This window comes from Pteropus vampyrus, unplaced genomic scaffold (genome assembly GCF_000151845.1).
Source record: "Pteropus vampyrus isolate Shadow unplaced genomic scaffold, Pvam_2.0 Scaffold486, whole genome shotgun sequence".
Classification (NCBI taxonomy): domain Eukaryota; kingdom Metazoa; phylum Chordata; class Mammalia; order Chiroptera; family Pteropodidae; genus Pteropus; species Pteropus vampyrus.
In genome coordinates this window covers 198114-215494 of record NW_011889267.1, presented here as the reverse complement: position 1 = coordinate 215494, position 17381 = coordinate 198114, and the positions used below count along the sequence as shown (strand labels likewise).

The 17381-nt window shown below is 50.1% G+C and overlaps 2 protein-coding genes across 2 annotated transcripts; one reads left to right on the top strand and one right to left on the bottom strand.

The window, feature by feature from the left end:
- Positions 1–4634: 4634 nt before the first annotated feature.
- GNGT2 (G protein subunit gamma transducin 2) lies at positions 4635–5254 on the bottom strand. The gene is made up of 2 exons (XM_023524652.1): positions 5171–5254; positions 4635–4760 (listed from the first exon to the last, which is right to left on the bottom strand). The coding sequence occupies exons 1-2, from the start codon at positions 5252–5254 to the stop codon at positions 4635–4637; spliced, it is 210 nt and encodes a 69-aa protein (XP_023380420.1).
- Positions 5255–7897: 2643 nt separating this feature from the next.
- On the top strand, positions 7898–17328 carry ABI3 (ABI family member 3). Its single transcript, XM_011382637.1, has 8 exons — positions 7898–8014; positions 12202–12369; positions 13412–13588; positions 14997–15082; positions 15232–15327; positions 15543–15691; positions 16220–16351; positions 16683–17328. The coding sequence occupies exons 1-8, from the start codon at positions 7898–7900 to the stop codon at positions 16844–16846; spliced, it is 1089 nt and encodes a 362-aa protein (XP_011380939.1). The 3' UTR covers positions 16847–17328.
- Positions 17329–17381: the final 53 nt, after the last annotated feature.

Below are 17381 nucleotides of genomic sequence, written 5' to 3'. Positions count from 1 at the left end.
CACTCCCAGAAGATAAGTTTGTTTAGAACAGAAAATTAGACCTCTCTGGTCACCCCCAACCCCACCCCTCCAGCAGTAAATCTTAAGGATCTAGGGAGAATTGTTCAGCTCGATGTTGATTGACCAGAAAATCAGGAGTCCAAGAGCTTTCCCGCTTTCTTCCTCTGTTTTCCTGGCTTGGTATCATTTTATTGCTCAGGATCATCAAAATTTCTCTGTCTGGTGTCCTCACACCTCTGACCCTCCCTCCTTGGCCCTTTTCATGGCTCTTCTTCCTCCACCCCAGCCTGAGGTGCTGATGTTCTCCAAGTTCCATTTTTAGCCTTTTCTCATTTCGATCCGTGCAGCCATCTTGAGCAGCGTCACCTACTTTTGTAGTATCAATGTCCACCTCTCAGCAACTCTCAACAGGACAAAAAGGGAAGGAGGAGAAGCCTAGGGGAATCACCTAGAGTCATCTGGTGGGGAGGGCTTTCCAGATGGGGACACCACCATTCGCTCAGTCACCCCAGAAAGAAACTTGAGGTCGTCCTTGAAGTTTCCTGGCCATCCTCCAACATCCAATCAATCTCTAAACCCTAAAAAGCTTACTTTGCAATTATCCCTCCAATCTGTCACCTCTTCTCCCTTCTTATCGCACTTTCCCAATTCCGTTCCTAATCACATCTGAGTGTCTGGGTTCCAGTGGTTCCCCTATCTCTGGGAATTGCCCTTCTAAAGGATGGCACTGGAAGTTGTTTGGGGAAAGGAATTCCTTCCTATCTCGTTCCTGGGAAGCAATTAAGGTTCTGGTCAGAGGACCAGGTCTTAGGACACAATGGAAGGACAGAAGACAGGGGTATCTGGAGAGAGCTATATGGCTGGCTCCCTTAGGGTGAGTTCAGAGACTAAAAATATTCAAGTGTCATGAACAGGTTTACCAGAAGTCACCCCGCAGAAGCTCTTTATTCCCCACGGGGCTGACTAGGTAGGGCTCATGAAACAAAGCAGCCAGAGAGTCAGGAATAGAGTGTATACATCAGTGGAACAGCATGAGCTTCTCCGTCATCAAGGCAATGCAACTCCACTCATGGGCCAGCAATGGCGACAACCCTGAACTTCTCATGTAACACCAGACCTCCAGCAAACAGATAGTTCTCTAGTGTCAGGTCAGTGGAAGGATCAGACAGTGTTGCCATAGGCACTTATTCAGAAATTGGATTTGTATTTCTTGCCTGTCATGTCCCTGCCAACACTGCCATCTGTGGACCTATGGAATGTCTTCTAGGTGGCCATGGTATCCTAGATCATACTGTCTCCAACCCAGAGTTCTTCCCACTGAAAATAATTAGACACTAGGTGTAATATGAATCCTGCAACAGAAAAATGACACTAGTAGAAAAACTAGAGAAATCCAGATAAAGTCTGGAGCTTAGTTAATAGTATTGTACCAATGTTAATTTTTGTAGTTTTAGCAAAAGTATCATGGTTATGTAAGATGTTAACAATAGGAGAAGCTAATGGGTGAAAGGCATATAGGAACCCTGTACTATCTTTGCAACTCTTCCGTAAATCTAAAATTATTTAGAAATGTAACCACTGAATTTTTAATAAAGTAAGGCAAGGGACTAATGTAGACAGGATTTGCTGATCTCACCATGTGTCCAGCATCTGGAAACTGATGGCTTTGGACTGGCCTGGTGAAATCTCAGTTTGGTGCCATCTAGGAGATATCGCTTTGCAAAGATGAAGTACGGTCAGAGGGCTGCTGGATGTGCTCTGAACTGAACCAGAAACAACACACAGTGCTTTTCTTTCAGGCTAAAAAAACAACAACTCAAGAATGGGATAGAGGTAGGGATGGACAGCTTGGATCACATCAGTGACCTGCTCTCAGAATGATCTCTCTCATCTTCTCAACTTGCTAATGTGAAGTTTCGAGCAGGCAAGGAAGGAATGCTGCCACCAGGGCACGAAATTATAATTCCTTTGAAGTGGAAAATGAGATTGCCCTTCGGCCATTTAAGGCTCCTTCTGGCACTAGGAAAACAGACAGAAAAGGGGGGTCAGAGTGTTGGGCCCATGACTGACCTCGAGGCTCAGGGGTCCTATGATTGTTATTATACTTTGAGGTGGCCAGGAAGGGTATGGGAGGACCCAGGAGAACACCTGGGGTGTCATGCCCTGAGTAAAGGTGAACAGAAGAAACTGCTATCTTACTCAGAGCCCTGCCAAGGGTTCAAACTCCTTAGGAATAAAGGTTGGATTCACTCCTTTGGACTAAATACTTCAGCCAGTGAGATTCTACCTGAAGGGAGAAGAACAAGGACTGGTGGGTGAAAGAAGGAAGACATGGCCACGTGGCTCATACCCCTGCGACTGTAGCCCCCATCTGTTTTTTCTTTCTTACTGCTGGAGTCATATGGCATATTTACCCTTCCCCATTGAAAAAAATAAGAATTATTGTATTTAAATGTTTTCTGGACCTGGTTCCATAGTGTAGCAGTTAGCACGTCTGTTTTACACATGGAAGCTCATGGATTCATACCCAGTCATTGGTCTCTGGCCATGCCTCCCTGAACGAGCCCCATGTCTGATCTCGGAAGCTAAGCAGAATTAGGCCTGGTTAGTACTCGGTTGGGAGACCACCTAGGAGGAACACCAGGTGCTATAGGCATAAATAATAATAAAAATTAAAAAAAATAATAAATGTTTTCTTTTTCTCATTCTTCTTTTCCTTCTTTTGAGTGCAGTATATTGGGGGCGGCTGAATTTATTCTAGGTTGCAGAAGTGGGGTCTGGACGGAGTTGGGAAAGGAGTGGACACTTTGGGAAATCCTGGATACTGACCAGTGGCCTATGATCTCACTGGTAGGAGCAGGACCTGCCCTTGGGCTGTGGCCCTCTGGGGAGGGGAGGCTGAGTGAGTTTGTAGCTGTGTTATCACTGTATTAGTTTCGTTTTCAGATACTTGGCTTCCAATCTTACCTAGTAATCTCCCAAGCCATCAACTTGGACTTCATCCTTGACAATTCCATGAAATGTCAAGATCTGAAAACTTTATTTCCCAAAGAACTCTTCACCCCTATCTCCCTCTCAAGACTTACGGCCACTGCTTTAATCCACCTCTCCCCTGATCCGATAATCATCTTCTTAATTGTCCCTCTGCCTCCACTTTCCCCTTTTGATCTTACCAAAAGCCAATTTTCTTCCAAATGAAAACATTATCAACTCACTCCCAGAAGATAAGTTTGTTTAGAACAGAAAATTAGACCTCTCTGGTCACCCCCAACCCCACCCCTCCAGCAGTAAATCTTAAGGATCTAGGCCTATCTCTTGGCATTCCAACAAGTCCAATCTGATGGATGTTTGCTTTCAAACCTGGTTCCTTTTTTTCCCCTTCTCATATCTATGCATCTGCTTTGTACTATGCTTTTGACCAGATTTACCATCCATCCACCCATTTACAACTTAACACTTTAGGACTCAGCTCAGGACTTCGTGCAACACACCCATTCATATGGATTAGGTAGCCCTCCTGTGGGTTCCCATCATATCCTAGCAGACCTTTCTGATATTGCACTGAATGCATTGTATCATGAGTGTCTGCCTGTGGCTCCTCTAGGTAGTAATTGCCCTGCTAACAAGGCCCAAGAATCAGTCTCTCCCTCATTGTACCCCCAGCCCTTAGTCAGATCCAGCCTCCCTTCTGCTAATCTAAGCCTGTCCCTTGGCTACTTAAATACCTTCCTAAGCTTTCTGTTGTCCTAAGGGCGAAGAAGAAAGTTCTTACCTGAGCTTGGAACAAAGTCCTTTAACACTTGACCCCTCTCCCTTTCCAGCCTCACGTTTTACCACTTCCTGTTCTGCCTTTGCCCCCACTGGCCTGCAATAATAGTTCACAATGACCTTGTTCATTGCCCTGAATGTCTACACTTGCTGTGTGTGTCTACACCACCCCTGACTTACCTTTCCCCATAGTGACACGGACTTAACTGTAAACCGTTCCATGTCTTCTCTTGCTAAATGCCATGAAAATAGGAGCCACGTTAGTTTTATTTACCCTTCTATCTCTGGTCCCCGGCACACAACAGACCCTCAATCATATTAAATAAATCACGACCTTACAAACTCTTGTTATCAGGCCGTCTGGGGTGAGGAAGACCACAAGATCAGACATGAGATGGGGAAAAAACGGCCTCCCGCCTCTGGCTCTCAACCTAAACTACTCTGATGGAAATGCTGCTTCCTAGGAAGAGAGTAGAGGGGGGGAAATGGCGGCGGGGCGGGGGCGAGGGGGCAATCCCTAAGGAGGAGTAAATGTCTCCCAAGGCCTGCCCTCTGGGGTCTCAGGGCATTGCAGGCTCTTCAGAACCCACCACTCATGGGGCCAACTGCCAACCTAGGGAGGATCAGAAGGTTTCCAAGCAGGATCAACAGGTACCCAGTAGGGAGAGGAGATCATGGGAGAAAAGAATTGAAAGTGGGGTTGGGAAATGGATTCACAACGCATGCAGCCAGATATCTTTACTCATTCTGTGACTTAAGAGAAGGTGGAAATTCCTTGGTGCCTTGGGTGTCCCAGGACACTTGGTTCTGGGTGAGGAGTGGGGCTAAGGAGGGACAGACATTCAGGGTGAGGGGCTCCAGTGTCATCAGCTTATCATACAAGTGCCTTTCTCCTTGAAGGGATTCTTGTCCTCAGGGATGCCTTTGAGAAGAGGGTCATTTCCTGCTTCTGTCTCCACGTAATCCTTGATTTCTTTTCCCGTCTTAGAGATCTGTGAGAAAGCAAAATATGGTTCTGGCCCTTGTTTGTTGCTCAGGATCTATGACTTGGTCAGCCCCAAGAAAACAGGCTTCTGAACAGGATGGAGACAGTGGCCAGAGAGGAGAAAGATGAAAGGGAAGGCAGGTGTGAGAGGAACGCGAGTTCCTTGCCCAGAACCACAAAGCCTGACTCATACCTGTGAGGGACACTGGGCCAGGCCCAGCCCAGAAACAGGGCTGGAAACCCCTGATCCCTCCAGGCTCTGAGGTTCTCTCCCATGCATTTCCATGGGGTCAAACCCTAGCCTCTTTCCACATCCTACCCCAACCCAAGGGCACGTCCTGCTCCTTCTACTACCCCATTGTCTTTCCCAACTCCATGAGGAACAGGAAGGGGTAAGGAAGGAAAGAGGAAGCTCACCAGGGCTCTTGGGTTCTTCACTTCCTTCTTCAGCTGCTCTACCTCCATCTTCAATAGGTCCTTCTCGCTGAGCTCCTGGGCCATCTTGCACTAGAGAGACCTTGTCCTGGAAAGGATTCCGTAGATGAAATTGCAAATCTCCTGGGCTCTTCCAGCTCCCTCCTCTGCACTCTCCACGTCTCAACTTCTACCTTCTTTCCTGCCGTGTCCCTCAGTTCATGCCCCTCATTGCTCACCATATGTTCTCCGCATCCTCCCATCCTCCCTTCATCCTGAGTCTAAGCTGAGTCTTGCTGCTGCATTGTTTGTTTTCCAGTCTAAGCTCAGGAGGAGAGGACACTCCCAGTTTGATGGGAGAGGCACAACCTCTGCCCTCAGATAAAGACCTGTCTATGGAGGAAACAGGAATCAGAGCTTGGAGGAGGGAAAAGGAGTTTCTTTCAGTGAGGAAGATTTGGGAAGCAAAATTATTGTCCCACATACAACTCAGGTAGAAGTTTTCAGGAAACTCCAGCTCCTGTCAGGGGAGAGTGTACCCTAGTGGTTTAGAGAAGGGCTTTGGAAGCTGACAGATGCCAACTCTGATCCCAGCTTTGCTGTTTCCAAGATGTGTGGCCTTAGGCAAGTCACTTAACCTCCTTGAGTCTTAGTTTCCCCAACTGTAAAATGGGTATAATAGTAGTACCTACTTTATACGATTACTGTGAGCACTAAAAAATAATGCATATAAAATATTTTAATACACTACCTGGCACATAATGAACACTGAAGACATTTATCATCATCACCATCATCACTACACAGTTATCAGGAAGTCCTGTCTGGTGCCTAATCTCAATAATTCTAAGACTATATTCCAGCCCAGGACAACCTCAGCCCCTCTCACCTGCTGAGAAAAAGCGTGCACTTCAAGTCACTTGTCCCCGACCAGTCAAGATGGTGTTTGAGCGTCCCAGCTCCTCATCAGCTAAAAGTCTTTGGATAAAGCAGATGGCCCGGAAGCCCAAATCTCTGAGGCCTAAGCTGATCACAGGCTCATGGTTCTAAGCCCCTCCATCAGCTTGAGCCTCCAAACCCTCACTGCCACCAGAGCAGACACCCTTCCCCCTGCGTGAGCCCCACTCCTTTACTGACCCCTCCTCTGGCTTAGAGCCTATTTCCCCAGTTCTCACCCTCTAGCCTTAATGGTTTCCTCCCCCACCTTCTCTTCCAAGCTCTCCCCTCCCCTACCGCTGAGCCTGTGCTGAGGCGGTTCATCCCAATGAAGCAAGTCCTAGATCAGCTCCTAACTTCCATCACCCAAGAAGCCTTTGTGTCCCCCACTGGAGCCCCATAATTTCACCTTACAAGTTTCTCCTGGCTCTCTCTTCATTCACTCATTCGATAAAAATGTATCTACATAAGAGATTGTGCCAGTTAGCACTTGGGCCCATGGCTACCTCGAACACTTGTGTCCATGCTTCTTTGCCTCCATGCCTCTCTCTGAGCCCTGGGCATAGGTCTCCCTCAGCAGTCCCCCAGAATAGGACCCATATCCTGATCTTTCTCTGGGTCTCCTCCCAGGACCACCCGAGATGACAGACACTGAGCTCCTGCTCAGGCTGAAGCCTATCCAATAACAAAAATACCCTCTTGAAAAGCAGATAGTAAGGGACCAATACGGTCAGTGAGTGATCTTCTTTTTTTCCTGCCTTTAGAGTCACAGCCTAGGTGGCGGGAGGGGCAGGAAGGAGGCCTAGAGTCCATCCTAACTCCCCCTGCTCCAGGATCGAGTCCCACTCACAGCTGTGGACTCTAAGCATTTGAGATTGGGAAAGGATCCTGGAGGTCATCTAGTCCAGCTCCCCTGTTAATGCAGGAAATAGAGCACTTACCTCCTGAGGCCGGCTTAGTGCTCTATTTATCCACCGCTGCTTCCTAAACCTGACCAGTTCATCTGAAAATTGAACCTGGTGCTTCTCAAAGCCAAGTCCTTCCTATTGTCTAGTCTGAGTCCCTCACTACATTTGATCCATTTCACAACGTCTGGTCTCCATCAGGCACAGAGCATGCACATGAGATCTTCATCACATGGAACCCTTCAAAGGCTTGATAACACTTCTCAGGGGACCTCTGGCTGTATCTTCGTGGTGTACAGCCTGATTCCTCTTGCTGCTGCATTGTCTGTTTTCCATTGTTGCTGCTCTGCCACTACATGGCCCCTCAGCATGACTGGTCCCCATATCCTCTCCACCCTCCACTCTCCTGTCCCTTGGTGACTCATCCCTGGGCTTCCCAAGGAAGCCCCCACCCTCTGCCCTTTCCTCCCCTTCCATGAGTGGAAAATCTATCTCCACCCCCCACTTCAGAGCGGGCCAGCCCCTTCCTCCGCAGTCTCCCACCCCACCCATCCCCCCAAACAGTTTCCTCTCCAGGCCCAGGGAGCAATCACAGCTGCCCCGACCTTGGCTTCCTCTGCTGGGAAGGATTGCGGGGCCGGGCCCCCAAAGGGGCCACTGGCTTTCCCCTTCCTCTGGGCAGGAGACAGAGAGGCATGGGCCCAGGGAGCAAGGACTGACTTCCTCTTGTCCCGGAATGAGCATGTCTGCCCTTTGCAAGCAGGTTTGGGTCTCTCACGAAGAGGAAACCAAAAGCAATGAGAGGGAGGGAAGGCAGAGCAACCAATCAAGGGCAGGGTGAGGCACAAAATCAGCGCCTCCCAGGGGAGCCTGTCAGAAGCTGGGGGCAATGGCGGAGCTGCAGCAGCTGCAGGAGTTTGAGATACCCACGGGCCGGGAGGCTCTGCGGGGCAACCACAGCGCCCTGTTGCGAGTCGCCGATTATTGTGAGGACAACTATGTGCAGGTAAGCAGAGTGGGCACAGGCCGCTGACACTCTGGCCCCTCCAGGGGCCCCCGGTCCACCCCCAGGGCAAGACCGCGGAAGGCATCTTGACAGGTTCTTGTCCTGGGTTTTGACAGAGAAATCCTCCTGCTCCAGGCCTTGGCTTCAACCCAGTCCCCTGAACTTCAACCCTGATCTCAAGCTACCCAAGCCCCCACTGTGCCCCTTCTCTCTTCCGAAGCCGCAGAGATGTTTGGGCAGGCAGTGCTATTCTATCCTGTTATCAGGTCTCACCCTAGGTTCATCTCCTTCCCAGCCTCGCACTTCAATCCCCGGGGCCCAAAGACTTGTCCTCACACTAATTTTGTTGCCATCGTTCCATTTTCAGACTGGCTCTAGGTGAGACTTCAGAAGAACTTCCCAAACATTGTAATGAACTCGAGGTGAACCAGTGAAAGAGAGGAGACTGAAAATATGTCAGACTAGGCTGGGTTAAAGAGAGGGGGTCTGACGCAGAGGCCGGGGAATGGACAACGTGACTGCTGGGGGCAGGCTACCAGCCAAAGACCGAGATAGCGGCATTTTAGAACAGTTTTCTAAATTATGTGGTTGTCTCAGCTGAGCAGGTAGATTCCCGGATCAAGGGAAGAGGGACAAGAAAAACTTAATGACTGAGCACCTCTGTCGTTTCATCGATCCTCATAACCACCTCGTGCGACAAATATTAGTATTCCTATTTCATAGGTGAGGAAACAGCAGCGCAGGGAGGCGAGGTGACTTGCCCAAGGTCACACAGCCTGGAAACAGTAGAGCTGGCTGTCAGCTCAGGCCTCCTGACTTCTGAAGCCAAGCCCTGTCGTCTGCTATATGACTCTCTGTCCTCAGTTTTCGCCGCTTCCTTAAGAGCTACAGACTAACCCTGTTATCCTTGGGTAAAACTTCATTTTTCTAACCTATTCTAACCAAATTGTGGGAAGAGGCACAGGGACCTCGCAGATCAGTAGGAGTGTTGAAAAAAATAATAATAAAAGGAGCAGGTAGGTGCTCACGGGGAAAATGGCAGATTAAAGAGAGTCATTGATAATAACAGTTAAAATGCTCTGCACCCTTACTTTGCATTGCCTCCTTTAGTCCTTACCCCAGTCCTGTGAGGTGAGAACCACTCCCACTTCATGGCCTGGAGGCTGAGGTTAAGAAAGCCAGTCAGTGGAGAACAGACCTGAAGCCTATCAAGGCAGAGTACTCACTCTTCGAAGGTCAGCCATGCTTGTGGCAGAATGTGGATTTGAATCTGTCACTCTGACTCCAGAGCCCATCCACCAAATCTCTAGCTGAAAACGCTACCCAGGGTATAATTTCTGTCTGTGCAGTTGTTGAATGACCAACTTGTACATGAGATGAAACATGGCTCGTAAACCAGCTCTGTTCTCATAATATTGGCAGGTGCACTCCTTCTGTCGATAAGGATGAAAGCAGTCCTCCCATTCCTTCAGTAACTTCTGCACATGTCAAAGTACTTTTGGGTGGGTTCTCATTTGCGCACAGTATGCTCATAGGATTTGAGGGCACACATACCTGAGTCTAGTTTTCAACCCCAGCACCTACCAACTATCGGTCCTGTGGCAAATTTTCCTTATAGCTTCCTTTACGGTGGTCACAGGGTTAAATGTGACAACGTATTAAGGCATTTAGCGCAGTGTCTGCCCCTTAAGGAGGCCAGGATAAATGGCAGTTATTATCATTATTATTCTTATTATTATGATCATCATTCATCAGAAGGATGAGAGACACAGACATAACAACAATCAATTCTAGTGAGGTGAAGCAGCCCTTACAAAACACCCAGGGCATCAGAAGCTCTAACACAGGTCAATATTCCTGGACGCCTGCTTCCTTCATGAAGAAAACTAACTGCATGACCGCACGACCAATTACCTTTCCTCACCTCTCCGAGGATCTTTGACTGGGGAGCAAATGCCTAGGAAGAGTTTGCATGACTTCTCAGAACTTCTCTTTACCCAAACCTGGTTCCCAGGTCCTCCATCCTCCCCCACCCACTCCCTCCTCCACAACCAGGTGTCAGGGGACCCATGGGGAATGGGGGAGGGCAGGCTGGGGTCAACTGCAGATTTCTCTGTCAGGGTCCATCGAGTTTACTGATGGGGTAATTTGCATAACAAATATACAGTCAGCCCTGAAGATGGATCCCAAACCCTTGACCTGGAGACCTAACTTTGGTCCAAGACCAAGGCCAGGGGTTGGTAGGCACCCAGGTTCTAGCCTCCCAGAGCTGGGATCAAGTAGATATTTTTCCTATTTGAGCTGATAGGAAAAATTCAGTGATGAATTGCACATGCCGGTCCAGGGAGGGTGGAGGTCAAAGGAGCAGTCGCTGTTTTGTCTGGGCTTTCATTTCCTTACCTATTAAAGGAAGGTCTTGAACTGGAACAAGAACTGCTATCTTTTCTGGTTTTAACATTCTGGGTTGATTGCTTTGCCTTTTCAAAGCAATCGGTTGCATATGCTGATGAAATGTAAATTGCATGCAAATGAGCATCTCTTAACTGCTGTCGGAAGAGAAAGGCGGAGGGACTCCTAAGAGGAGTGACAAGAGGGGTGGCTCAGGAGAGTCTGGGTTTGCCCTTTGGCTAAAACCTGGCTCAGACTACATGGGAGGCACCCAGGCTCTCTGAGCACTTTGCTTTGATAGGTTCTGGTCTGTTCTCCACTGCCTGGCCTTGAGGAGTACTTGAGTGCTCTTAACAAGGAGACTCCATGGTGTAGCCTTGCCTGTCAGTCCACTGGCCTTGCCATAGGCTTGCCCTAGACTTACTTCTTACCCTGCTGGAGAAAGGTACAGGCTAGAGGGCAGCAACACCATGACCCGACCAGAGATGAGGAAGCTGCCTGGGGAACCAGATGACCAGAGAAGTTTTGCCCCAGCCCCCATGGTGTCTGATCCGGGACTAAAAAAAACCCTCTTCTTTCTTCAGTCACTCCCTGCCCACTCCTCCATCACTGACTGGCAGTGTGACCCAGCTCGGCCCCTGGCACAGTACCCAGAATGCAATGGGAAGATGCCCAGCAAGTATTTGGGTTTGCATTCAACCCATTAATTAATTCACAAATGCATATTTCTTAAGTATCGTCTGTGTGGGGAGCACTATCCCAGGATGGGATCCAGAATAAAACAGACAAATCTCTGCCCTCGCTGTGGTTACATTTTAGTGTTTGTGTGTATGTGGTGGAGGACAGATAATAAAATAAATAGATAAATAATTGCCGGTAGTGCTAAGTGCTTTGAAGAAAAGAAAACAGGGTAAATATGTCAGAGAGTCAATACAGAAGGGGCTGGGGTAAATTGTAGGATGGTGAGGGAAGGTGTCTCTGAGGAGCTGAGACTTAGTACTAAGGATTCTAGAAAGAAGTACAGCAAATGCAAAGGCTCTAAGGCACAAACTATCTTAGTTTGATCAGGAACAGAAACTCAACAGCCAGTGTGACTGGAGAGGAGTAAATGAGAGGGTGAAATGGTAGGAGGTGAGGATGAAGAGAAAAGCAGGATCCAATCTTGTGAGGTCCTATACGGGCCATAGTTAGAAGTTTGGATTTTATTCTCCACGTACTGGAAAGCTGGAGGGAATGAATGAATGAATGAATGAATGAAGTCACTCTCCTCTGGGCTTCAATTTCCTTATCTATAAAATGGATCAGATCATTGCTTCCCAAACATCCACTGGAAGACTGGGGCAAACCAAAGAACACAAGATCCACCTGGGGGAGTTTTTAAAGGCATAGACTCATCAGCCGCCCTCCCAGGGGTTCTGGTTAGAAGATCTGGGATGGGGGCCTGATGTTGGTTGGTTAGTTTTAAGTTCAAGAAGATCTCATCTCCAGCCAGTATTGCCTTCCTCGCTCTACTATTCACCTTTATTCCCCAAGAGGGTGGTCAATCCTCAGCTTTTTTGAGGAGGGGTATCTTTTCCTTCTCCTGTACCCGTTCCCCAGGGCTGCAGATTTGCTTTCCCGGTGTCTTCTGAGTTCCTCTTACTATATCATCATTCATTTAGAAACCACTTCAAGCACCTAAGGGTTGCTGCTTTCTCCCAATTTAGCCCCCACCTTCCCTATACCCTCTCTTATTCCACTGGCCCAGCCAAGGAACAGTGGAAGGTGCTGGCATCTGACCAGGACTGTTTGTATTTCAGGCCACAGACAAGAGGAAGGCGCTGGAGGAAACCATGTCCTTTACCACCCAGGCCCTGGCCAGTGTGGCCTACCAGGTGGGCAATCTCGCTGGGCACACTCTGCGCATGTTAGACCTGCAGGCAGCCGCCTTGCGGCAGGTGGAAGCCCGTGTGAGCACGCTGGGCCAGGTAAGGGGTGTGGGAAAGCTTCTTGCATCAGCCTCCAACTCTACAGCCCCACTTGGGCATTTTCTCCAGCAAAAAATTCTTTCCTGCTTTTCTCCACATCCAAATGCCTGACTCTGCCACAGAACCTTGGCACTTCCCAAGCTTTCTGAGCCTCCTTATCTCTGTGCCTGTGTCTCAGTGCTGGGCCTTGCTGTCCCACCAGACTAGGAACTCCCTGAAGACAGAGCTCTTTCTTTCTCTAAATTCTACCTTGCATGGTAGAAAGCAGTCTCTACCAATCACGATGGCTGCATAGTCCAGGAAAGAGGCACCCTGTTTCCGTCTAAACACAGACAGTGACTAAATAAACGTTATAGACCCAGAGTGCTTGCTTGGCAAGGTCCTCTTCAGCCCTAAACGCACTGCCCTATACAGTGTCCCCCGCCTATCTATTATACACACCCTCCTCCTTCCTTCCTGAATCCTTGGCTGAGGAATTCATTGCCCCATAAACCACATGCACAGATCCAGTTACACATCAGCCTGGCCTGTGCATTGCCCCCATGTTCAGTGTGGGGTGTGTCTTTTCCTCTCGCCCTAACAACCTGAGTGCCCCCGCTCTCAGTGCTGTAGGTTTCTCCACAGAACATCCCAAGGAAAAGTTAATTTACTTATTTATCCCCCCAAAGGGAGAGCTGATCCTGCCACAATTCTCAGTCGCTTCCATGTTGTCCTCCTCTGCTCCCAGGCCAGCCTAGTGCTTCAGTCTCTTCCTGGCATCCCCACAGATGCCGTATTTTCTCTTTTCCTCTGGTTCCTGCTCAGCTAATAATAACCCTCATTTTCTTCCACCAGGAAGTTACTCCAAAGTGACTCCATCCTCCCCTGGCAACTCTCTTTTCAAATGCTGTTTGGCCTTGGGGACAAAACTCGCTCTTTCTCTGGACCTCACTGACTCCCATGGCCTCTACCCCCGACACCAAAGCCTCTACCCTCTTCCACCCATAAGCGGAAGGGGCTGTACAGAGGCCGCCTCACTGTCATTTCAAACCCTGTCGTGCAGATGGTGAACATGCATATGGAAAAGGTGGCCCGAAGGGAGATTGGCACCTTAGCCACTGTCCAGCGGCTGCCCCCCGGCCAGAAAATCATCGCCCCCGAGCGCCTACCTCCTCTCACTCCCTACTACAGGAAACCCCTCAACTTCGGCTGCCTGGACGACATTGGCCACGGGATCAAGGTAGAGAGAGGTTTCTCCACACCCTCTTCTTCTTTCTCATGGCTCCTCTCTCTCCAGGCCTCCAGTTCTCGTCCACATCCACGTTCTTGTCCCAACCTGCAGCCTTTTTCTTTCTACACTCCCTGAAACCATCACCCTAAGTGGTCCCCTTACTCCCCAAGTCTTCCTTAGAGGAGGAGCCCTCTCCTCCTCCGTGAAAAGCCTTCATGACCCCTCCCTCCAGATTTGGCCTTTACCCTGTAGTCAGATGATCTGCTGAGAGTGACATTTGAGCTGTGGGTGCTGGGTGTGTGTGCGGAAGGGAAGAGGGGGAAGGGAGGATGTTGTCAGGGTGTGCATGAGAATGGCTCCCCAGCCACATGAGAATAGCGACTTCCTCTGTCTGGAGGTTTGAGGTCACTGCACTGAGAAGTCACCCTAGAGCTGCTGTTGGGTGAGAAGGGTTGGGGATGCAGCCACTCGAAGGGGACATGGTGAAGACAGGGAAGCATGACTGGCATTTTCTCAGCCCATCTCCTTCTAGGAGGTGAGAGAGGACACACACCTTAATCCATTTTGTCAATTCCTGTCCCCACACTCCAACATTCCAGGTCAGATTGAAGCTCCTCTGTATCTAAATGACTGCTCGATATCCTTAACATGTCTTCTCCCCAAAAAGTAGAAACTACACTCTCTCCTTCAGTCACCAGGCCTCACCACCAGTAAGTTCTTCTTATTGTCCAACTTAAATTCTTTAGGCTCGGCTCAAGTCCCTTTGTTTTGTCCCTAGTGAATTAGAGCAGAGGACATCATTCTCTGTGTACCCACTCTTGGGGAAACCCTATCAGTCATAGAAGGGCTCCCTTGCATGTGGATTTGCACCTCGTTATTTGCACATTCTCCTCTAAATTTCTGCTCCTCTCTGCCCTGAACTCTCCAAAGCCAGTTCCACAGGCCTGCTAACATGACAGGTAGGAAAAAATAAAATAAAAAAATAAAACGACAGGTAGGACATCTCTAAATGGCATGGTCTTTTCCTTTCCCCATGCCTTCCCCAGCCCTGCGCTGGAGTTGAGATCTGTCAGAGTTAGGGACCTCCACTCTGGGCACTAATATGCTTTGGGAGGAGGGTAGGATGACGGGCCCACTCAGCCGTTGAGGCCATGCAGAGGAAGTGGCCTTCAGACCACGTCTGTGCTCTGAGGTTTTCCGTGGGGCCTGCGGCAGACTTGGCGCTCAAGCCCAGGCAATGAGCAAGAGGGGGTGGGGTGGGATGGAGTGAGAGAGGGGGCTGGGAAGTGGAAGTAGGAACTTGCTCTGCCCATGCTCTCCCTCCCGGTTCTCGACTGCTTCTCTCTCATTTCCTCTCTGGGATGAAGGGGGTTACAGGGAGGTCTCCATCAATGTCAGAGCTGCCCCCTCCTTGCAGGATCTGAGCACGCAGCTGTCACGGACCGGGACCCTGTCTCGAAAGAGCGTCAAGGCGCCTGCCGCACCCACCTCCGCTACCCTAGGGTGAGACCTCACCGCGAACCAAACCACCCACTCGATCTTGAAACTACTCCCTCACCCTCACCTCTGCACTGGGCGTCAATCTTCATCCTCCACCAGCTGCCCCTCCTCCTTCTTCCCCAGCGACACCCCCTCCCTCCTTCCATCCCTAGGAGACCGCCCCGGATCCCCGAGCCGGTGCAGCTCCCCGTGGTGCCCAACGGCAAACTGTCCGCAGCCTCCTCTGCCTCTTCCCTGACCTCGGCCGGGTGAGCCCCACAAATTCAAGTTGGCGGTGGCCGTGGTGGGGGGAAATTGAGGGGGGCCTCCAGCCAGTTGTCACGGTGTCTACTGGAATTGAGAGACTCGGGTTCACAGGAGCGGGGCTTATGATCGATCAAAGAGGCAGAGCCAGCTGCAGGGGATGCTGAGTTGGGGGAGATGTTGCCTAACCTAGCCGAGTCCCTCTTTCTCTGGTCTTCAGCAGCGCTGAAGGTGTTGGTGGGGTCTCCACGACCAAGGCGCAGGCAGTACCCCCACTTCTCCCCAGCTCCATGGCCCCACCTCCTCTACCAGCCCCGGATATCTGCCTCCTGCCCCCTCCGCTGGAGGAATTTTCTATGCCCCCTCTCGGTAAGGAGCTCCGCCCTCTCCTTCTAGCTCAACTATGGGGTTGCTCTCACCTTCCCATACCCCTCCCCACCCTCTTGAATCAAATTAGGCCCACCTCAGTGAACGTTTCGTCCAAGGTAGGGGTAACAGGAGAGAGAGGAAGTGGAGAAAGTGAACTAACATAACTAAGCACCTGCTTTATAACCTGGCCCTGAATTCGAAGCTCCTCATCCATTTTCTCAAACTTAACCTTAACAGTATCCGCACACTCCCATTTAACAGATAAAGCTGAGTCTGAGAGGTTTAATTGACTTGCCCAACAGTCACTTGCTTAGTGCCATTCTGGCTACCCTACACTGTCCAAAGGTTGTGTTTACAGAGTACCTATTCTGCACTAGGCATTGTGGAAGGACCATGGGCAAGGGCTGGAGGAAGATTACATGAAATGGGTAGATTCCGGCACCCTGCTCTTGAACACTGAAGTTTCCTGGGGTGAGTGGGAGGGGGTTCCCTGTGCCACACTTGCAGCCTCTCTGCCTTCCCTCCCAGCCCCAGAACTACCCCAGCCCCTGGACCTGCCCCCTCCTCCACCCCTGGATGTAGATGAGTTGGAACTGCCACCTCCACCAGGCCTTGGACTGGAAGAGCCCAGCTGGGTCCCCGTTTCCTACTTGGAGAAAGGTACCTGACTCCTGGGATTGAAGGGCACCAGATCCCACCACCAGGGTTCCCCCCACTCTTCTATCCCAGAGGCATTATGGGCCTATTGTCCTCCCCAATATTCTGATAAACTGAGCAAATGTTCACTCAGGAGTCTTCCAGAACCAAGCTGGAAAGAGCAGCCAGCCTGGTATTGTTAACTGAGCTAGGGAGGGGTCCCCAGGGCTTGGGAGAAGGTACCCCCTGCAGCCTTCTCCCTTAGATGCTTGCTAGAATCCAGTATGTGGGCCCCTGCATCTCCATAATGAGACAGGAGGCACATCTCACAGCTTCCTCTCCTCCTGCCCTGCAGTGGTGACACTGTATCCATACACCCGCCAGAAGGACGACGAGCTCTCCTTCTCTGAGGGAACCATCATCTGCATCACCCGTCGCTACTCCAATGGCTGGTGTGAGGGCGTCAGCTCGGAGGGGACTGGATTCTTCCCAGGAAACTATGTGGGACCCAGCTGCTGATAGTCCCAGGGTTTCTAGGCTGCTGACCCAGGCTCTGCCCTGAGTGAACTTCAAGCCCCAGACTAAAGGCAGCTCCAAGGTCAAGACTGGACTAGGCCTGCCCACCTCTTGGCTGTGAGCTATCTGCACCTTCCCATTGTGGTGGGAAGGGGTCCTGGGGAGAGGTGTCCAGGGACCTGCTGCAGACAGGAAAGAACTGGAAGCCAAGGAATTTGATGATCTTATCCAGAGAGGACCACTATTACATGGAGGGTAAGTTCTCCAGCTGCAAGTGCCAACTTTGAATGAAACTCTGATGACCTCCTGATCACTACCCTGCAGGGCTGGGGGGCCAGAGAGAGGATGGACAGAAAGGCATTCCAGTTCTAAGGCTCCCGCGAATTATTGAGCCCCATCCCCAGCAACAGTATCTCTCCCATCTCCTTGGTCCTCATTACCTGCCCTCTATGCTAGAGCTGATGCCCTCTGCAACCATTGACCACACCGTGTTCTTTTGCCTGTTGTCTGCCGTGTTATATGTTCAATCTTGATTCCT